Source organism: Atta colombica, unplaced genomic scaffold (genome assembly GCF_001594045.1).
Source record: "Atta colombica isolate Treedump-2 unplaced genomic scaffold, Acol1.0 scaffold189, whole genome shotgun sequence".
NCBI classification, from domain to species: Eukaryota; Metazoa; Arthropoda; class Insecta; order Hymenoptera; family Formicidae; genus Atta; species Atta colombica.
The window spans coordinates 2,377,616-2,401,975 of NW_017259281.1; the positions used below are offsets into that span (position 1 = coordinate 2,377,616).

General features: G+C 32.3%; 1 protein-coding gene across 1 annotated transcript in view; it reads left to right on the plus strand.

The window, feature by feature from the left end:
* The window catches only part of LOC108686748, a 28,335-nt gene extending 4,070 nt beyond the window's left edge, over window positions 1–24,265 (plus strand). The window contains exon 3 of the mRNA XM_018192198.1: window positions 24,184–24,265. Within this exon, the coding sequence (XP_018047687.1) occupies window positions 24,184–24,265 (82 nt within the window). The remainder of the gene's footprint in view (window positions 1–24,183) is intronic.
* The last annotated feature ends 95 nt before the right edge of the window (window positions 24,266–24,360 follow it).

Consider the following 24,360-nt stretch of genomic DNA (forward strand, 5'->3'; position numbering starts at 1 on the left):
CTCTCTCCCCCTCTCTCTCTCTCTCTCTCTCTCTCTTCGTTTCTCCTCTTTTTATCTCTTCTTTTTCTTCGCAAAGTTGTGTGCTACTAAACGTATCGTGTGCATTTCCACCACAAACGGTATTTCCGTTGTCAGGATTTTTCGCTTTTATCTCGCCAAGCCACGAGAGTTGTCGCACAAATCGTTGTAATCCGTAATATGTAATTATGTTTGCTCGGACACTGGATTTTAGGATTATCTCGGTAATCGCATTCTATCTGAATAAAATTGGCGTGTATCATTTCCCTGCAGTTCATGCATTCAAACTTTCGTATTTTGACAACGACTTTCAATGCAATTGTCACCGTCGATTCTCGTTAAGTAGTACAAATAAGAAAAAAAGTAGTAAAGATAAAATCATCATGGAATTTATATAAAGATTATAAAGAAAGAGAAAAAAGTGCGAAATAAAATGTTGTGAAAAATTGTCAAGTCGTATGGTATTCCTGCATCCCACGGGATATTTATAAGACCGATCTGAAACGATCTATTAAATCGATAATTTTGCATGTCACACTGTTTGATCTCCGTTCAACGATACCCTCGAAATTTGTCGTGCACGCTAGAGAAAAGATGCGATACACGATACCGCTGTCGTGTTACTGTTACTAGAGATCACGTTTCGTATCAAAGGAGAGTAAAGATGAAGTACGGTAAATTTCGTTATCGTATCTTTCTTCCTCAGAATTTCCACGAGACAAACGGATAAGCCGATCATACTATGAAATACGAGAAATTCTTCTTAAATGCGAAAAATTCACTCAGATATAATTCGCGCAATACTATTATCATGTTAACGATTACAGCAAACTTTTCGCTCTCGCTTCATCGTATATATATATATATATATATATATATATATTATGTGAGATAAATGGACTCGTAATCGCGATAAGGAACACTTCCATTTCCCGTGAAAAGGAGTTGCTTCCGCGAAAAAAAGAGAAGAAGAAGAAGAAGAAGAAGAAGAGTTAGCTCTCTCAAATTTATGTCACGCAAAGTACATCTTGTAAAATAATCGGTATATTTGACGGTTTGTTTTTCTGAGAATCGCTGAGAATCACAGAGAATCGAGCTTCTGAAGAAAATGGAAGAGTAGTAGGTATATTTAAGCGTACTCATTAACTTGCGACCACGGCGAGATGACATCGTACATAAGCGGATGAAAAAGATAAAAAAAAAATCCTCTCGAACTTTTAATTGAAACAGCGCTCTGAAAGAGCCGTAGCTTCGTGTCAACACGTGAATAAGAGAATGTCCCGGAAACTCGTTTTACGGCGCGGCTGAAGTTTCCGTGGCTATTAGCGCGAAAATGAATGAGATTTTAAACTGGCACATCGGAGGTAGCCTCTTTGAACATACTGAGGATAGTTAGTCGAGAAGAATGTCGCGCAAAAGTTAACGTCATTTGTATCTTTCTTTACTCAATGACATTTATGGCTGGCCTCCTCCCATAGCTGGATCTTGGCCAAAAACTTACAAAAGGATATACTTATATACTTTTGCTGACGGGTTAATTTATAAGTAACTACTACATTCAACTGCTTGAAAAATTCTAAAGATATTTTTACCTTTTACATGAAACTGTTACTTCAAAATTGTCATTTCTTATTTTTAAATATATTTTTCTTACAAAAATCCAATTTAACATTAAAAATTATTTATTTTATGTATTAAAAACACTGAACAACAGTAGTGCTTTTAATATTTAAAATAAATAATTAATCACTACCTTTCAGTATTCAATTTTTATGTACGAATGATTTATTCAACTGGAATGTTTCTGACATGATGACGAAAGATATAATTGATGTTAGAAATGTATTGAATAAAAATTTCTAAGAGAGTTTCAGAAAAAAATACAAATCGATTACTTTTATTTTGAATTATATTTTGCACTAAATTCTTAATATGATGTGATAATGTTTTGCATACATTTTACATGTAAAATATAAATAATACATTTAGCAAAATAATGAATTAAAGCACATTGTTTTACATTTCCCTCATTCCGTAATACTTAACTACTAATTGAATCAACATTCGCGCCAATTAGTTTAAAAAGTCGTAACTTCATACTTATTCTAGTTATCCTATAAGAGTAGACTCAGGATGTAGGAAGAATAAACATTGGAATTTCCAATTATGGGCAAATTGCATGGCTTCAACCGACGCGTTGTGGTTAATTTGACGTTTGAGCAATGCCGCTCGGTGTGTTTCGGACGCATGAAGTTACGGCTGATTTACTTCGCAAAGCGAATGAGCAAATTGTCGCAAAAAAATTGACAGTAATCGAGAAACGATAAATAGAGTAGAGATAGATCGTTCACTGTCTCACGCAATGCAGTTGCCTGCAATTGCATTTGTCCTGCATTTCGTGAGAGGCACGTACTGTTAGCTTTGTAATTAAATATTTATTTAATTCGAAGAGCTGGTATTGTTTACAATTGTTTACGATTCTGGCGTATACGCATGATAACTTTGAGCGCTGACGTGTTTAAAGAATAATTCATAATCGATGATAATCGAAAAATTTATTTTTATTATGCGCAAAAACTGGTGGCAAATAATCTTTCTTTATAAAATTGACCATGCGAACGATTTAATCTGGTTTATAATAATTTAAATCGTGAAAGAGAATTTTTATCTTGTGCGTTCACTAGAAACATAAAACGTTCTTTGCAAATCGCATTCCGATATATTATATACACAATTATTGCATCTTTTTGTTTCGATACTTGTGTGCAAGTTTCATTTATCGTTTTCTTCTTATAAACAGTATTCTGCTGCTTTACATTGTCATAATAATTTGTGCGCTACATAATTTCTTGAGCCATCGGTTATAAATGCATGTATTGCGCGTAATTCATCTATAAAATCGCACATGGGTACACATGATTTTACAGTCAGTGTACGATCAGACAGAGCTTAAGGGAAACTGACTTTACCAACGCACACGCAAAATACAGTTGCAATACTAGCTTAATTGCTTCGTGCACACGACATATAACTGCCTCTGCCTCCAAAACGTGGAGGCGTTTGCGGTAACGGCGATACATCGAAGGAAGATTAACTCTATGGAGCTTAGCGTGCAACGGGTTTACCTGACGGAGAAGGATAACGGAAACTGAAAGGGATATTAATTCTAAGGCATTTCTGATGCCGTTAGAATTCTAAACATAATGTTAACTTTTAGAATAGTGTTCTTTAAGAATTATTACACTTTAAAATAGATATCAAAGAATTCTGAATAATATTCTTATTTGGTACGTTCTAATTACAAAATAAATATGATTAAAGTAATCAAATCCTCTCGAGAATTTGAAGAAAAAACAGAATCCTTAAATAAAACAGAAATTTAATAGGTCATCATATATAAAAAAGATTATTTAATTATAATAAAGAGAAAAACATAAATATCTTAAAGTGGTATTTATAATCCATTCTTATTTTAAAATTGTCTTAAATAATATCTTAAAATGCTAATGCAGTTTTCTGATCGGTTTATGACATCTTAAAACTATCTGTCCTTAAGACAATCTCAAATATAATATAAAAATCGATTATGAACTATCGGCCTTAATGTCTATAAAAACAAATCGCTTTTACATTATTGGAATGTAATATAAAATTCATACCTCGAGTTTCACCCATTTATTCTACTAGGATCAACATAATGGAGTGATAGAAGAAAAAAACAGAATTCTTAAATGGAGCAAATACTTGAGACATCACCATATATAAAAAAGACTTTTATATTATAAGAAGAAAATATATAAATATCTTAATATATATGTATAAATTTCTCATCATCAGAATGTAACATAAAATGGATCTCAATTTTCACACGTTTGTTCTGTTAAGATCAACATAATGGAGTATTCTGTATTTCTACTTTCCTGCACATTGTTGTCTATACTAATATTTTGTTAATCAAACGAGTTACCCGCAAGAGCCTTTTCGTCAGGTAGAACTTTCTAAGGAATTGTATGCTTCCAAGGAATATTGCAACAGTATCTCATGCACTATTCGCCGTCCTCACAATGGATCCATTCGGGATTCCTACATTATTGATTATTTATTCAATCTTATGTTCGTGCTCGACACGTTCATTTATTCCCATCTCGCGGAATTATGGTTTCGATCAAACTAAATCAGTTCAACGCGTCGAGGTCGCGCGTTACACATACAAGTACATCTTTTACATGTTCGTACGCGTGTACGCCACACGATCTTACACGATATCGTACACATCTACTACGTAGTGGCAGGCGCCACTGCTCGGTACGATCGGTGCAGAAGTGGTTATCTAGCTCGCCATTAGGCACGATTGTAGTTTAATTGCTTTTGACGTACGTTCCGACCATGGAGCCACTCCAGTCCTTTTATAAAAGTAAAGTCAAATCTCCACGGCACCAGCGCGAATGGAATCGCGAGAAATATCAAAGGCTTTTATGAGATTTTGCGCTTTTAATTATGATTAAAAGAGTTAAAGAAGGAGATGAAAGTTGAAGTAAGATTAATGTCTTAAACTGATGAGCAAAGTTAAAAATATTTTTATGACCGTCGTGATAATCCTTCTTTCATAAAGTTTGCTAATTAACGTAAAAGACAAATTGCATTTTATTGCAACATTTATGTGAACAGAATTATTATTTGAACAGAATTATTATTGAAGTTACTTCTTCAGGAAGGAATCATCAAAAATTTTGTGAGAATTTCGTACTGCACACCGCAGTAACCAAAGATCTAAGTTAAGAAACAAAGTTGAGATCTAGATATTCCTTGATAATACCTCTTAAGAAATTTTGGGAATTCATAACTCAGCAGGTCTGAAAAATTATCTATTGAAACTTCCGCATCAATTTCCTTCATATTATTCGGAACGGTGCCAACGTTGTTGTTGTTTACCGCTCCGCGATGTCGCACTGAAAGTTTGCTGCCGTCTGACGCGCAATGAGGAAAAGTAGCTATGTTAGAAACAATATGAAGACTGAAATGCAGGTCATGGCGCGCTTCTTTGGAGTGCATTTCATGTATATCTTCATTGAACAAACTGAACTTTTCACGCAAAGAATTTGATTTAATTATCTGTACTTTGACTATTATTTATGATATAATCATATAAAGCCCGAGATCAAAATGAATTAAAAAAAGCATGAACAACAGGGTACACAGGGCAACAATGCAATCGATAGTGCGATTTTCTGTCAATGCAACTGAAATCGATACATAGTAATTTAACTAGGCAACGAAACCATGCATAACACATGTAACAATTATTAACGGCGTATTCTGTGAATACTGCTATCTCCATTTAAACTGCAGTTATTGACGTTAATCACCATCGATTGACATTTCTATGAAGAGCTACCATACTAAAGAGTTTTGATTTCAATCGAACTGCTTCAATTCCATTACATTCCTTTTACATTGATAACTTCTGTTCTATATTTTGTAGATATACAGATACAACGCGAGTTGTATATATGAATAACATTCGAAACGTGTTCAAAAATCCGAAAACGGAATTTTAGAGGGTCATTTCCAATTCGAGCACCGTCGAAACTCTGTGGCTTCAGGGTTCCTGTACTCCCACACGTTCTTATAAATTGTAGCATTATTACGCAACGCTCGCGCTCGTATAGCTGTGATAATGTTCAATTTATGTCAGTCGATGACAACTCTATCAAATCGCGGTAAAACGATTCCTAAATTGGTCAGTCCACATCTGCAACAGGACGTGCGATGATTGACCCGGTCAATACTTATTCACGTTAGATAAGTATCGAGCTCGTCTGCGAATCGGTAAATCTTTGCCCATTGGTTGAGTGTAAAAACGATCCTAATACGTTTAGCACGTCCCTTTGGATAAGTTATGCACGAGGTGTAGAGCGCTGAATCGAGTTCCCAAGCGGTCCGCGCTGGAACAGATGGCGAAACACCACTCATCGATCGTGTGCCTTGTCGTCTTGCTGCCAGTTTCCAGTAAAGAGTAGTAACGGCGAAAAGTATTTCAAATATGAGATTCATGCATTCAAGTTCGTACTTTCTTCACTTCGCCGATATCACAAACTATTTTGATTTGGTAATTTATTTTTTTTTATGCGCTCGCAGAGCGCACAGACAGAAAAACGGTTTTGCTGAAGTATCTAAAAATTTAGCTAAATATAAGTCTGAAAATAATTTTATCGGACTATCAAAATAATTATGATAAACGTTAGGCAGATTGTTAGAATATTAGAATTTTTTGCAGTATTAATCATGTTTGAATTTTCTTTATAATTATTTTATATCCAACAAAATTATCTTCAATACTATATTTACTTAATTTTTTTAATTTTTAATATTTCAGCAACGTTACGTTAAGAAAGACTTTATTCTCATTTGAAATGATTGTGGATGTTCTTATATAGTGTTACATTTTAATAAAAAATATGAAGTAAAGTTGCGATTATATCCAGCATATAAATGAGAAACAGAAAATTTATTATCATTGTAAATTTAATTTATTTAAGTATATAACATATAATATTCATATATGTAATCAATTATTCTGATTAATGATGTTAATTCGAACTAAATATATATTAATACCGATATAATAATTTACATTTACATTTTAATCAGAAAAAGATTATCGCAAAAATTTCAAGCACTACGGAGCACTATGTTTTTGCAACATTGCTCGTCTTGTTTGAGTTTTCTACATAATGATTTAATGATCCAACAAAACTATTTTTAGAATTGTATATAGCAAAATTTTTTGATATCTCAGTAAAATTAGTTTTTCTGTGCAGGATTTACGTTTTAATTTCTATACGTACGTTTTGAATAAAATGATGCTATTGTCATATATTATATAATTTATATATGACGAATCATACATGAAATATGTGTGATTAAAATGCGCGTTGAATTTTAATATTGATGTATTATATATAAAAGCTATATATAAAAATAAAAGAATAGAAATATCGAGAATATAACAGTTAATGTGCTAAAAAAAGTTACGATAAAATATCCTTTTTTTAATTCAAGAGAATAATCTCAGATTTAAATTTAATTTAACCGGTATCGAAGGAAAATATACAAGACAGATTGATAACTTTTAAGAACAAAGACCTTATTCATTGTTTATATTTATTTATTTTGTTTGCTTGTCAGAGCTTATCACTTTGTAACAAGAATTGTAAACTTTATTTTAAAATTATTTTTTAATAATAAAAGTACAATAATTCGATGAATAATTTTGGAAATATAGCTTTTTACTTAAACTTATGTCTTAAATTTTGCGACACGTAAGTGTAGTAAATTAGATTTTTTTCAAGTAAGAAGTTGATGCAAGTATATACTTGAATGAAATATACGAACCAAAGTAGAGTCGGTCTCCCTGGAAATCGAATGAAGCAATTCCAGCGAAATCGTTTCAGAGAATTCTAGCTCGGCTTCACAAGCGAATTTCTGTCGAATCTTCGAAATTATGTGTCTCTGGAAATACGGATATGGATCAACGGAAGAACTTAAAAAGTATTCTTCGACTGAAATTGTAAATTATAACTACAACTATAATAATATAATGCTTATAGAATGCAATTCTTTGTTTCCTTTTTTTACGTTGTTAATATATGAAATATATATTGAGTTTATCTGTTTATTGTATTTATGCAGTTTATATTTATTTATTTTATCATCTGTAAATTGCCAATATTTCCAACGAATAAAAATCATACTTAATTTTCATAATTGCTTCAGGTGAATATAGGTGTATTGTACGTACATATAATACACGTCGTAATAGGTCACTTAAGAAAATTATATTGATCCACTGCGTTTCGCTACGAGAAGGAAAAAAAGTCGTTAAACACTGCGAGGGCTTGCAAACGGGGCGAGAAAAATCCGTGACCGATGCAAGGTGGTCGGTCGAGAGGAATGCAGCTCGGCAAGGACATTGGTGGTGATATAATAAAAAGAGAGATCGTAAGTTTCTTGCGGCATTTCTTTCGTCGCCATTCTTCGGTTCGAAGGACGGCGTGGGCGAAGAAAATGCACTCCGCTCTATTCGTTCGGTATTGGCCGATACTCACTATTTTGCTATCTTATCACGTTTAAATTTGTTATATATATTTGTTATATTTATTCCGCAATGGATTATCAATCAGTTGTTTATTTTAGTTTATTGAAAATTCTGCATGAATGGACTACAAAGACAAATGGTAAAATAAATATAAAAATGTTGATTTTCTGCATTCTCGTACGTTTATCATGTCCGTGAAAATAAAAAATCTGTTACATAACAGGCTGAGCTATCTTTGAAATAAAGTTTATATAAACTAATATTCATTTAGCATTTTGCAAAATTTCTCAAAATCTATTTTTTACGGAGACATTTCACTACGACATTTCCACACTTTTCACAGCGGGAAACAATTTCTTATAACGAGTCACACCATTGTCGCAGCTATTTTTTTCTCTTTCGTGGAGTGTTAGAAATATACTTGCTTGACAGCCACAAGTTGCTGCTGGAAAATTTGCGCGTCCAGATTGTTGGACACAAGCGACTTGTTGTGCTTCTCGGAAAAGCTCTCTTGGGTATGTAACAAAAAACGGACAATGTAACGTGCCAGTTTTAATTCAAAGATTCCTTTTTCGCGAAGTGAAGAAAATGAGATTCCAGTTGCCAACTAATAAAAAGAAAGTGGTATCGCATTCAGTGTCATATTTAGTATCTCATATCTGAATTCGGTTAATTAAACTAAAATTTCGCAATTATATCTCCGCTGCCGATTCCAAGGTGCAAACCAATGCTGCGGTCTAGCAAAACTCATCATGTTTTCCAAGAGAATTGCCGCTTAAGCCACGGTGAAATTAAATTTCTTGGTTTGTTTTTACGACTGTAATAGTATGAGTTATATGTGCAGGCAGAACGATGGCTTTACGTGATTTGACGCTACGGGATTTAAAGAAGAGTGTCGTTTCCATTTAATAAAAAACTGAAAGCACTTTAAAATACGCTATTTCGGTTTTGTCCGGTTTTTTTGTCTTAGCTATCAATATATATTGTACTTCGGGCACGGAACAGCTTATGGTATTAAATTATGAGGAAAAAAGAAAAAAACTAGAAACGTGTGGTAGAGAATCTCTTGGTATTCACTATCAATTTTCGGAAAATGTATTTGACCTTTTTCTAGTGAAAATACTGAAAAATATATGCATTTTAGTTCTGATATTTCGATGATGCGTGTAAAAGTATATAGAAGTGCAAGTCTATGGACAAAAAATTTTTTTTAATATTGAAAATAAGAAAATTTTACCAAAGAGAGACTATTTCAAATTAATAATCTTTTAACTGTATCTTTTATTCATTTTTTTAAAGGTTCAACTTCCATGCATTCCAATTTAAAGGCTATTGTATAAATGACATCAAACTTTTTCTATTTTTTAAGTGTAAATCTTAGTGAGATAATTTCAAGACATGTTTTATCCACGTTTTTTTCTTACGTCATATATGAAAAATCAATTAATTTGTATTTCTTTAAAATATAAAAGAAGATAGAACTTTATAGCATTTAATATGCTAATTTGATATATCGAAATTTCTCTAATCTGAAATAGATATATGTTTAAAGAGAATGAAGAACAGTTTCAGAACTTGGAGAAATTCAGCAACTGCCTCAGGCTAAACGGGAAACTAGTTTCCATCGGATCATCAATGATTTCACCGTCGTTGGCACTGCACCTCGCGCTATCAATTTTTGATCATGCTTCCGACAGTATGCCGCATTCGCCGGCGTGGAACATCATGTCGCTTTTCACTCGAACATTTCACCCGATAAATACAGATAATTGGGAATAATTGTTGCAAATTTGCAAGTGACATTATATCGATACATAATCGCAATTTGTTGCATAGGTTTTATTGAAAGAAAATATTGCACAAATAGCATCGACAATAATTTGTTTCTTATATTTCTATATTAAGTTAATTATATACATTATTTTACCCGAAAAACAAGTATGTATTCATTTATAAAATTGCACAGCGTGTAAACCAATTATTTTATTTTATTTTATTACTCTTTTGTACCGTGTTTTATAACATATTACCCTATTATTGGTGTCATTTTACGAATTGCGTCGCTCTTCGAAGCTCACATGCCACTCTATCAAATTGCACCATACGTTTATATTGAATTCCTGGATATATTAATGTGCATCGTCTCTCATCTTCGTAACGGTGAAATTATATGCAAGTATTCCAGCAGCAGAATTTGGGCTGACATACGCAGCAAATTAGAGCTTAAAAGCTACTAACTGAAACTCGAGTCTATATCTTCTGAATGCCACCAGTCGGTTGAATACGCGACACTGACAGAACACTGATTTGGTAGGACAGGTATTTGGCGATCTAAAGATTCATTTATTAACGTCCATCCCGGGACTCATTTATTAACGTCCGTCGCAAATTAATCTCATGGCATCATGATCTGCATTACGATCTTCAACATCGGTATGCCCAATATGCTCAATAATCAATTAAAATCATTTATTTATTCTGTAAAAGTGAATCATTGTATTATTATTGACTTCAGTGCTACACTTATAACTGATATAATCATCAGTGAATTTTTTCATTTATAAATTTTCTGTTTTTCAGTTATAATATATTGTATTATCTTTAGAAATTATGATTTTCTGCAGATTCAATCTGTAGAAACCATAACTTCTAAAAATGAATCAGTGTGTATTATTTTTGAGTAAATATTCACTGATATTACAGTTATAAATGTAACACTGAAGTCAGTGATAATACACTAATTCTGCACTTTTACAAAGTATCATCATCTTTTATATGTAACTTTTCAATATCATTCAAAAGATGAAAAACAAAAGAATAAGATTTTCTATTTTCTATTCGTCTTTTCATTTGAACTCTTTGCAGAAAACGATTAGATTACTTTTATGAGCATGTTGTTCGCGGCACCGATCCGGAAAAACGTTTACGCAAGCAAAAGTTAGCTCGTTCGATATAGACTACAAATGTGTATTTATATCCGTGTAAACTTCGATCAAAAGTGATTCACTCACGCGGAGGTCGCTTTCCGGAAATACTTTCCAACTGTTTCTTTCCATTGACAATGAACTACGCATCTTCGATTTTTCGCTGGTTGTTGGTTAATGCAAGAACTTCAGCTTACGTTTGTAAGCTGCGAGTAAGTTCTAACGAAGCGAACATCAATATAGCCCGCACTGTGCATAGTCCCATCGTAAAGCAACCATAAGTTGTTCAATACGTGAATTGTACACATTGCGATCGAAGTAGGCTCGTCTGTAAGGAATCTATTGCAAATATTCACCATTGCTTTCATTGGCTGCCGCCTTGATTAAGTATTCTGTATAATTTCGTCGAATTAAGGCAAGAGCCTACATTAATCAATAAATTTAAATTAATATAACATTCTGTTTATTCATAATTTAATTATCGGATTCACTTGTACATGCGCGATATTGCACGGTGCAATAATTAATTTTTATATGATGCTTTTATAAGTAATATTAAATTCCCATCACATAAATGAACGCGCTCGTCGAAAGCGGTCTGCTTTAAATTATAATTAATTCTCCCTATCGTCAGTTTTCCCGATGTGTTTAATTATTTCTATCGGATCGGAGCTAGCACACTTTAAAATTTACCGCAAATAGAGTTGACGATGTATCGTTGCGTGCGAGCATACGAATTGATTTTCGTACAGTGATGTATCACTACGGCGATGAAAGCTAAATGCATGTTTGATATAGTAAATAAAGTTATGGAAAAATTGATAAAATTTGCTGAGGATACTTGCACATATAATACATCAGTGTGATACGCAAGTCGTCCAATTTTAATTAACTCTACAAAATTTCAAGAAGGAACCTCTTCGTTAATAGACTATTTTCATTATGTACCGCCATCAGTTGTAATCGGATTTGCAAGATTCTCACGGTACTATAGATCTATGAGAATAGCTATATACGAACGATTATCTGTCTCGTCAAACGTGAGATAACAATGATTTCACATCGCATAGCGGTGATGTCCGACAAAAGGCGAGAATTTAACGGAGGTCGAGTGTATCCTGAGATGAAGATTGATCTCGGTGAAATAAACTTGGATCAGCAACTGAACGCCTCTCACTATCGGTTGTTATTAGCTAAAAGTTCTTGGACACACTCCAACTCGGAATCATCCTCAGTTGATCGCCAACTTCTTGCTATATTTCTGAAATCGGTCATGAGCCTCTTACGAAGTAATGATTGTCTCTACTTTTTTTTCTTTATTAGTGGGACTAATGTAGATTGCCTTGGTGATTTATAAAATGGAGATTGCGATATCCTCTTTTTATATGAAAATAAATCTAAATTTTATATAATAAAATCTGATTAAATTGGAAATTAAATCTTTCTCTCAAAACGAATCTTGCTTTATAATCGTATATTATCGCTTATATTGTTTGATAAAGGATTACAAAAGATACGTTTCTTATAGCTCTTTTTTTATGTTCGATATTTCATGTAGCGGCAGATTTTGTTTGTAATTTTGTTTATAATTTTGTACTTTATTCACATCTACTTCATAAAACTACTTCATAAAACGAGCTCCAACAGATATTTTATTATTTATGTAACACAAAAGATTACAGAGCTTCAGCTAATTAAATTTTTATTGCAACCGATTAAACTTTTCTGAAACAATTAGCATGAGCTATTAAGATATTTTAATAATTGAAAAAACAATTGCTGATTTTAGCAGCTTTATTATTAATGTATCGTTCTGCAAATTGTTTCGGATTATTTTACCTCTAAAAGAGATTGGTCAATAATAGAACGATTAATTTTACAATTGTGCAATTATTTCATAAATATAAAATTACACTGTAAATCGTTCTTTGATAACCATATAGATATAAACCGAGAGTAATGACGTTTGTACAGCATTTGTATTAAGTTAATGTGCGCTCATACATGCTGTTGAATATTGGCGTTCATGTCTGAGGATGCGTAATAAGTAATTAATTTGCGCAGCACTGCTCTGCAAATTCGCGAAATACGACCGATACGAAAATCGAGCTTGAAACCCTATAATCGGATCCAAAGTTTCACCCGCAGCGCTCCTAGTACAGGCTCGTCTTGTAACCACTTCTACATTCGTAGTAAACTAAACTGAGTCTGAAACTAAGCGACTTAGAACTTCCTTGGGAAACTTCTATTCCATTACGTAATCACGATATAGACGCCACCGATGTATGTTCTTGCTGTCATTCTTGAACATGGTCCACATAGAGTATATACTTAGTAGAATTGTGACACGGAATTCTCAGAAAATTTTGTCGAAAGCTTTCCAGAAAATTCGTTTTCAAGAAGCAATGTAACAAGTTAATTTCTAAACTCCATATGAGAACCTTTGAAGAAGTCTTGAAAAAGATATTGAAGAAGTTAATGAAGTTTTAAAAAAATATTAAATAAAAAATAAATAAGTATATTAATCACAAGGAAAATAATTTATTACATTGATGTATTTATTATATTGATTGTAACATGTTTAAAAATGTGTATATAATTAAATTAAACGACTTATAACTTTATTAATAATCTGGCATTCAAAGAAAAGTGTCATGACATCTTAAAGAAATATTTTTATAGTATTTATTATTCTATATTATTTGATGATGATAAAAGCATACTCCAGTTCTGTTATAATCTGTTATAAGTTGCGTTATATACCAAGGTTAAATTCGTCATAATATTCGCGAAATAGTTTTGTAAGAGAATTGTCTGTAAACGTAAGGAAGTTAGTAATTGTATTTACAGAGCACGGACGGAATTTTCCTCTTATCATGAACGTATATTTTCCTGATAGAATCTTTTAATTCTTTGCAACAACACTCGTAAAATAAGTTTACATTCTTTACGATCTTTTTCACGTGCTGATGAAACGGACGAATTTCCCGGACTAAAATTTTGTCGGGTTCCAACGCCGCACTTTTGGAAGAAACAAGCTTCCGCCGCGGAAGCTTATCCATAAAGGAAATAGGGTCCCTTTACGAATAAGAGCACATGCTATGATTTCCACGGTCACTCCCTATCTCGAAGAGAACGCCCTGCAACGATATTACATATGTGATCTCATATATGTACATTTATACATGTGTTATATTCGTGTGCACGGAGGACGCGAGCGAGAGGCACACGTAATGGCGATACGATGTTTTAAGGGATATAGGTCAGGGATTCGCGAGATTCTGTACGTGAATGCTTCGACGGTGTTGTTCTATATCAACGTTTAACCTGAATTTTGTAACGGCCAACATCCGTCCAGAACAAAGCGAAACGATTCGGTTATGAGTACTGAGGAACGGAACGGCGTAATTTTTTCACCGCGAATAATTGGAAATGTGATTAGAGAGCTCAGCGGCCGCTGCGAAAACCTCGTGACGATGCACTAAAGTTAATTAACGTGCAAATCTTAAAGTTTACATTCAACATTAAAATGTCAACGTGGTACCATTTTTTTTACTGCTAACGTGTTCGTGAAAATATCAGGCTGTGGAAGACCGCATTTTTAGCATGAATAGTAGAAATTACATTTAAGAATTGAAAATGATAATTACACGAGCGGAATTTTACATAAATATAAACATTCATTTTATTACTGTTTAAATAAAGATGCTAAAATATAATTAACATATTAAAAAATATAAATATTAAAAGTTCTTTTCATTTGATTTTTAAAATTATTCCTGCATAATAGAGTATTGTTAAGAGTTTTTTTCATTGGTATTTCTAGTTTCACTAATTTTTATTTGCATCTTGTTAGCTACTGCTTGTAATATTATTGTCTTTCTGAAAATCGCTCGAAGAAATAGACATTCAAATCTTTGCACGAGCAAAGTTGTATATTTGCATAATTTCATATTGCTTTATAAAATTTCTACGCCGTTGGGACGACACTTTATGCAAAATACTTCATCAACTAGCGCAACGTCGCAATTTTTTAATCGCGTGTTAAACTGATAACCTGCAGCTGATGCCTGTGGCAGTCGATTAATTCACCACTAATTTTTTGACTTCGTGTTCGCGAAAAACAATTAACGATTAATAGCTTTCCTTGAAGTTATCCCACTTTCTATAGAATTGTCATATCTGGCAAACTATTATATAGTAATGGTCTAATAATTGATATTATGAATTTCAACAAAGGCGGTAGAATAAAAACAGTAAATAAAAGTAAATTTGGAAAAAGAAGCGAGCTCACAGAGATATACGTGCTTAGAATAAAATAGATAATAATCTTGTATGACAAAGTGCTTTTAAAAGTAAAGAAGAAGCAGAATAAGATGTGAGTGTATATAATATTGCAAGCAGCATATATGAATCTAAATTAAATTCGTTGTTGAAAGAACATTTCGAAGGGCTTGTTATCAATTTTATGAAATCTCCGCGGACAATCTGTCAAAGAAATATTCGGGCAATGTCAGGACTGTTCTAGTTTTTCTTTAAAGGGTATTAATATATCGAAAAAGAAAGGAAAAAGGGAACTTTCATCTTCAACTTTTTTTTCAGGTTATAAGCACGGTATCACTGACCGCCATGTGCTTCCACCATTCTATGTTCAACCATTTTCCAACATATACAACGCAGCTGGCAATCTTTGACCGCGCGCAATCTTTCCAGCACATTACATTATATTAAACTTGGGGACCTTTCCTGAACGGATTTAAAGTTGATCCTATTTATGCTGCGGTAGCGACGAATCTATACGGAAACTAATGAAGCTTAAACTTTCCGTCCCCGTTGGTCACAAGAGGCTTCACGAATAACTCAGTCTCTTTCCAGTACTTGTTATTCTCTAATAAAATAGAGAACAAGTGCATAATTTATATAAAATTAATTTCTATAAAATATAATTTATATAAAATTTATGTTTGATATATATAATTAATGTTTGATATATATAAAAATATTGCAATTACTTAGCAATAATTCATAATCCATATATTCGTCATATAGCAGTATTTCTTTTTAAAATTTTCTTTTTAAATTAATATTGGTATTATTACTTTGTGTTCGTAAAATAATTTTTTTATAAAAACATATATCAATTTTTTAAAACTACATGGTATTCTTTTAATTATGTATAAGATTCTGTACAGTGTTTATAATATCTTTTGATTCAGTTATACGCTATAAAAGCATAAATGATTATTTTTAGGTCAAAAGACTTACCATCTATACCTATCTGCGAGCAAACATAAAAATTCTGTTCGAGTTTACTCGAGATTACTTCCTTTGAAAATTTGAAGCCACGCCTTCGAACGATGGCGAATAGATACGATTTTGTACGTGATTTCGGTGAATGTGCTCAAAGAATTCGGTTCTTCGAACATTTGTTATCGCTCTTCTACATCCAGTGTGTCAAAAGCCACTTTGGCATTCACTGGAACGAATGTCGCTTTACTACATACGATACGAGTATCATGGTTGAGTTGACAATTGAAAGGTAGAAATATACGTATTGTCTCTCTTTTTGTGCGTGAGATTTATCGTGATTTTATCATTTGAATTGCGTCCTTATCATTTCAATGAATAATGCTTCAGCCTTGATTTAATACTCTTTTAGGTATATTTAAAAAATATATATAAAAATTATATATAATATATAAATTATATATAATTATATATAAAAATATATATCTATAACTATAAAAATAATATATAACTATAAAAAGCAATTATAGATATAAGTGCTTGAAACATTTCTTTTGTGAGTTTAAAAATTAGGTGCATTGAATTTCTGATTTTTCTCGTAGTTTTACTTTTTTAACGGAAAAGAAGATCCCGGGATCCCGCCTTTTATGATATTGCATTAGCGTAATTTTACATGTAGTAAAAAAGAACGCATTACAGTGATGGTAGGCGGTAAAGCTTTGCGTAGGCAGCGGTACGTACTTACGCTCTCTTGAATATTTACGAATGGTTCATGTAAAAAATTGGGAGCACATCTTAAAGATTGCCGTCAGCAACGTCCCACGCACGCGGAATAAAACAGCTGGCTATATTGCAACGTGAGATCTCGAGTCCCCGTCTCATAATTCTTTGACTAAGGAGTTGACGCCAACGGACGGTGTTACGTGCGAAGATGGATCGAAACGAGACATGAGTAAGGCACACGACGCCGTTAGGATTATTTTTAGCTCTGATTATGCGTTATAAATCTCGAGCTCTCTTGCCGATTACGTGATCAAACTTAATCCAAATTTATGATAAGGTCATGTATTTTATTGTGTTTGTAAAAAAGTAATTTCACATAATATAAATGAATATATGAAACCAAATCAAGATTTAAAAGGCTAAAGGAATATTCACTTTAATATAAAAAAGGCACCTGCAATAAAATTCAAGATAAGAATGGAAATTAGGAAAAAGCTTCTATAAAAAGATAACAGAGTATTTATAAAGAGAAATAAAATTAATTTATAAACATAATCAATAATAACAATAAAATAGTAATCTTTGTGTGCTATCGTAAAAGTTTCCTTCACATTTTTCCGTTATCGATAAATATAATACAGTGAGAACAACATGGATTAATGTGCCTGTTCTCACGAATTTCGTGTGTTTCTGAATACTGTATATGCATGCGTTCGTGCGTACTCCGGTTAGCGTGACACTAACGAATTTACGTCGGGGCTGAAAGCTTTACACCGAACTCTCTTGATTATCACATACGTGCCTCGATTGCCATGATTACATTTACGAAGGTCGTCGATACATTCCTGTTTGATATAATTGCAATTGTTTGTTAAATTGTAATAAATAATACGTAAGCATTATTAAATTACAATAAATAATGGTATAAATCATATGCGCATGTCAAACCGTAACTGCAACATCTGTTATTGCATTGATTACAATTTAACGCTGCTATGAATACTACAATTTAACTCATCGATTAAACTGTATTGGACAAAATTATAAACTATACTGCAGTTATGGCGATCAAAACTATATATCCAGCTTATCTTAATCTATTGGATTTTTGGCAAAGCTTCTGAAAGAGCGGTCGTTTAATCTAATGGAATCCATATTTATAGCTTAAAGCGGCGGTTCCTACGAGCTTGCAGGTCCGGGATTAGTGATGATAACAACGAAGTGGTATAAGAACGTACCTATTTAGATTTTCATTTAATAATATATTTATCATACATCTTCTTTTTAGATTAAAATTTTTCAAAAATAGATTATTCAAAAATACAAAAATCTTAATTTTGATCAATTAAGTAGCAACAATTTAATTGTTATATTTAAATGTTTATTTTAAGAAATAGAGAGAAGTTTATAAAGGACTTATTAAATTCAGTTATATCAGTTATAAATAAATTATATCAGTTATATATAAATTCAGTTATTGTAGTACTATTTTGCTGTAAAGATCAAGGTAAATGATTGGAATGTGCTCTTTATAATATGCATGACTCATTACTGTGTAATGTATACTATTGCCAGCCAACACGGTACAATTATCTCAACTCCCGTAACGACGGTTAAGAATTAGTTCCTAAAAGCGCCTAAAAGCGAGCATGTACAGTGTCGTCGGACGTATCCCGAAGAGACGTCGTCCTCGACCTTGTCAGCTCCAGATACCCGCTCTAAGATCCCCTGTTGATCGCTGATGGCGAAGTCCTTATTAAACGCCGTGCAGTCGGCGACTCCAATTTCGAACTTCAATCGAGTATGTCAGCCGAAGCGGCCCTAAAATTTACGTCCCTTGAGCATATTGCGAGCTCTCGTAATCATAACTTTGCGTCTCGTGGGAGTTGTGCCAGCGTGGATAAGAACGCGTATCCGCCACCTCTTCTGCTGTCACGCAAGTGCTTGTAACATTCGTTGACATTCTGAAAAGGTCATACTCGTTGGCCACGGTTGAATGCTGTATATGCTGATGGACGGCACGAGAAAGAGAGAAAGAGAGAGAGAGAGAGAGAGAGAGAGAGAGAGAGAGCGAGCGAGAATTGAGTTAACTGCATCTAAAATGCAGCCCTGCGGGCCAAGCGGCATTACCTATCGAAGAAATTTTTAACACCAAAGTGAAAAGTGGATGTCGCTTATCTCAACTCTCTTTTTTTAATGAAGTTTTTATATATTTTAAAGTTCGTTTTACATCAAGTAATTATCCCAATAAAAATGAAAAAATTTTTTAATATATTAACTCTATAATTATATATGCCATTATTATAAAATTTTTCAAATTAATTTCGTGTATTAATTTCAAAGTAAAATATTTCTATAAAGAAAAATGAACTTGAGAATATGAATTTTTTTTGTTACAATATATATTTTATATTAACGAATTTAAAGATTTGTAAGAGAAAAGATGAAAATTAAATAAATTTCTTAACAAAAATTTTGTGAATACAACCGAAAGAGAAATATACAGTATATATTTTATATAAAATAATAATAATATAACATATTCAAATCATTTTTATCGATTTATTTTATTGGAATCTCTATCTCTCGATGTAATTTTTATTTGAGGATTATACACTTTGCGAAATATTGAAAAATTAAATAGAACAGGACATTAATTCATAAACAGTTATCGAATTGTGTCGTACAATTTGTACGAACAACTTCAAACTTTAAACTCGCCGCGTTCGAGCATGATGGTAGAAATCACTTCTGGTCGCATAGGGACTTGTAACTTTATTGGTTACAATGAAAGTTTGAATTAATAAGGCGCTAAAGCCTGCGATGAACTTTATGACGATCTTATCGAAGTCCCGTTGTTGCACACTCGTAAACGTAACAAGTACTTCACCTGCTATCGATTTCCTTCTGGTATGACAGTCACGTCATAGAACGATTTAGACTATCGTAGTTGGATATCACTTTTATCCGGTTTCCTTATTTTTCTTCTTTTAATGTTTAATTCAAAAGTCTCTGGAATTCATTATATAAATGTCAAGTAAATCGTTACAACTTACTCAGTTACTCAGTTTTTCGGTTTTACCTCAATATGATTTTTCTCGTTCTATTTTTTCTTCATCTGTGTACACTCCACTTGAATTGCTATTATCGTAATACACAAAGTAAAGCTATAAATGGAAAGCTCCACGCCAAACAAATGATGTCATTATGGGAATCGACAAGTGACGTAAACAGGTTTGAACATGAAAAGGTGACAGAAGAAGCAAATAATTAAAAAATTCTTGCTTACTACTTGCCGGATCGCGATCAGCACGCGATCTGACCTAAGCGTTGTCGCGGACCATTATTGAGTAGTAACGTAGCTCACTGCGTGAGCGACGTTGTCCGATACCATCGGTGTACTACTGCGCCTGACAATAGTATACTCAGTATTCACCGCTCTTTTTCAGCGGAACGATGTAGGTCATGGTGATATCGCGTTCAGAATTCTTTTTTTTTCTCATCACCCACGGCGATTTGCTATCCCGCTTCCTCCCCTCCCTGTCATCTCGGTCTGCTCTTCCACTAACTCGACGTACTAATCTTCGTTATTTCTCTTATAAACCCTTTACGTCAGGTCTACATTGCCGTGGATAGTTTTAATCTTTCACAAAAATTATTTTACACTTTTCCTGTGCTTTATTGCTTTTTATTAACGTTATTTTTACGCTACGAAATATTGAAGCTGATCCGATTATAACAACGTATTTTAAAAACTTTCAAACCGACTTTTTTCAAACAATAAATTATTCTTTTCAAGAATTTCTTAATTCTTAATATTAAAAATTTAATAATATTTTGCTTGATTAATTTCTTCTACACTTATTTATAAAATCATTGATGTTTAATTAACTTTTTAAGGCAATGTTAAGACTTTAAATTACTTGATAAATGCTTATCATAAGCCATCTTAATTTAATTTTAAGATGTCCGATAATATTTTTTATGACGGTGTCATTCTATTGTGTGAGGAAAGCCCGTATGAATATGCAATATTCTTAAGCTTTAGCCTGATTGTTAAAGCACGAGCGAATGTCGGCAGTCTTCAATTTAACAATAGAACCTTTTGTAACCAAGGTTTGGCTATCCTCTATTCTTTGCGGCACATAATCAGAAGAGGCAATCCGCGGAATTCGGGTTGAAGTGGTTTCTGTAGAAACTAGCGGCAGCAATAGGATGTATATCAAAGGAGAAAACGTCAAAGCGAATCAAAATGTAACAATTCTCATGTAGGTTGCAAGCTGCATTGTGGCAAAAATACAATGAAGTCGTAAAAGATTAAGGCATGGCCATACATCGCAGCGCTTTCATTTCTCGGCCCTTCATTATAGCATTTTAATTATTTTACTAGGTGTGTGTCAGTGATATATATTGTCATCATAAAAGAGTTATTGCGTTTTATGATAGTATATTTAAGCAAAGAAGGAGGTGGAATTCTCAGCGAGAATATTTTGCCATAATGTTAAAAAGTAATCTTATCTAGAAAACATGCAGGTAATTTGGTGTTTCGTAATATGATTTAATATGTGTATGTACATATTAAACCATTCCATTTTATCTCAATTCTAAAGTAAAAATAAAAGTGATAAAAGTTCTTTTTAATTATTACAAGCCACTGCAAGAGATAGAAAAACATTGGAAAAGGCATCAACATGCTTCTAACAGAAAAAAAGTGTATAATTGTTACATAACATTGAAAACCATCGTGCGAATATTGTTGGCATATATCGCTTCATTGACGTCATATCTCATTCATACACATTCATACGAGTTACATATTTAATCATAATCGTATAGCCCACGCAGAGTCACATAAGAGATGAACAACAGCGGCTTACAAATTTCGACGTAGAACTTGGAAATGCTCTCATGATTTCTCAATTTATTTCATTCTAATTATTTCATCAGGATAACGTATATTTCTAAAATTACTGGAATTTGCATTTTTGCTTTAAAAATGAAAAAATCTTTCATATTGCGAATCATTCTATCGCTATTCTTATATATATGAAGAAACGATGGGGCGGAATGACTCGATTATTCACTCGTTATAAGTGAGTTCGTCGTTGTGCAATCAAGGATTCCATGCTGTGTTGTATACTTTATTGTTTTCAATCGTTTCATTACGCGCGTTTCTTTCATCAATTTTTGAAACTATATTATTTATTAAAGAGAAAACGAAAATATAGAAAAATGTTGACAGTGGAACTTCAAATTAAAAGTCTTTTCTCCATATCTTTGTGTTTTAATATATTTGTTATTCATAAAGAAAACACTTAACGATAGCAAAAATAAATGTTATTGAAATGTAAAAGCAAGAAATAGAATTTTTATTATTCTTTTTGCTTTTATCGTTATCGATATTAAGAGATATTTCACTACATAAATTTATCATAGTAAAGAGGAAATAGGAAATATTAAACTAAAGTTACACATTCTAACAAATTGCATTTCTAAAAATTTCATCTTGACTGATTTAATGAAGTGCCTTAATAAGAAAGTCGTACCTATAATGCAATAGAAGTTTTCTATCCGAAAGGGTTAACGGCAAAATAAATTAAATGCACTTGGCGCATACCATAAATTCAATATAATTTAAATGGATTTTGCAATTTCATCAACTTGCAATCCATGGACATTAAACTGTTTTAATAGAGTTTATTAAACTTACGATCCTTCTTGTTGGAAGAAACAGCAACACCGTTTTTCCATAATTTAATGGAAAATTTCCTCCGATATCTTCTATTTTATTAAAAGAATCAAACAGAAAGGTTTTATAAGAAACAATATCTATATAACTTGTATTATGTCTGTCTTATGTTGTACTCGACGCTTGCCACTCGAGAAACTTTCTCTCCCCACTTCTCTCTTTTCTTCACTTGTGCACAGCTAATTACTAACACCAACTTCGACAACATCAACTTTTTTTTAATATTATAAAAAAAAATATCACATTATTTTGTGATATTAATTACATTGTAACTACATTGTAACTACTACTATAAATACCAAGTCAACACCAACTAAAAAGTAACATAACATTAGTATCAGGGTTGAGTAAGTTAATGTTTTTTTTTAACTGAATAAAATTAAAGTTAATGGCTTTACAAAATTAATAAAGTTAAGTTAAAAGTTGAAGGAATAAAAAATTAACTTAACGTAAGTTAAGTCAATTGAATTAACTTAAATTTAAAAAAAAGTTAATTTTGAAGAAAATTATTTTTTAGATTATAATATCCTAATTTTTCTTAAATTGAGATTAAATAACTACAATATAGATTATTAAGTAAATTAAATTTTTAATTTTTTTATTCATATGTGATATAAGTATATAACACATAACATATAACTATATAAGTAATATAACTTTAAAAAAACAGCCAACACAGAGAGAAGGTATAAGATCAGCGATTACTTTTTAATAAGTCTTAAGCCATAAGAAATTGACCAATTACAATCGAATGCAAGAAGAATATTTGACTGTAATCAATTTCTTATGACTTAAAACTTAAAACACCTATTATAGATCCGGACTAAAGCTTATGGCATAAGATATAACTGCATAAACCAATTAGAGAGCTATATTAGCATCTTAAGAAATTACTTAAGATGATCTTAAAATATAAACAGATTACGAATATACGCCCTTAGTCTTATTATATCTTATTGCTTTTCTAAGATATTTAAAAGAGATAAAACAATTTTTTATAATTTAAAAAAAAATTAAAAAGTTAATGTTTAAAAGTTAAGTTAAAATTTAATGCATTTAAAATTAACTAAATTAAATTAAAAGTTTAACTTTTTAACTTTTTTTTTAACTTTTAATGTTTTAACTAGTTACTACTCAATCCTGATTAGTATATTATAATTCTGCATACTTAACAATATAAATATAATGGTGTTACATAACAATTACATTGTTGAGTGCAAAATTATAATATATTATGTTACTTTTAATTGGTTATACTGGGTAAGAACTCTTTCTTCAATCTTTCAATATTTTTCTATCTGTAAAGGCGATGTAAGAAGCTTTCCTTGATCTTGATGACAATCGATTAAATCTACTCGGTTTTTCTTTTGATGATGTTTTTTTTCTTCTTGCGTTAATAATTCCATTCATCCTTTCTGTTGCAGCGACCACTCAATCAGCAACCGCGTGGACCGTCGTGGACACCCGACGCATTGCGAGTGTGGCGAAGTGACGAAGCCCTTATGACGACGCGAGGAGACGGCCGAGAGTGCCCTGGCCACGTCGCAATCCGACTTCTAGGCCTCATTCACTCTTTCTACCCTCGACCGTCCTTCCAATCC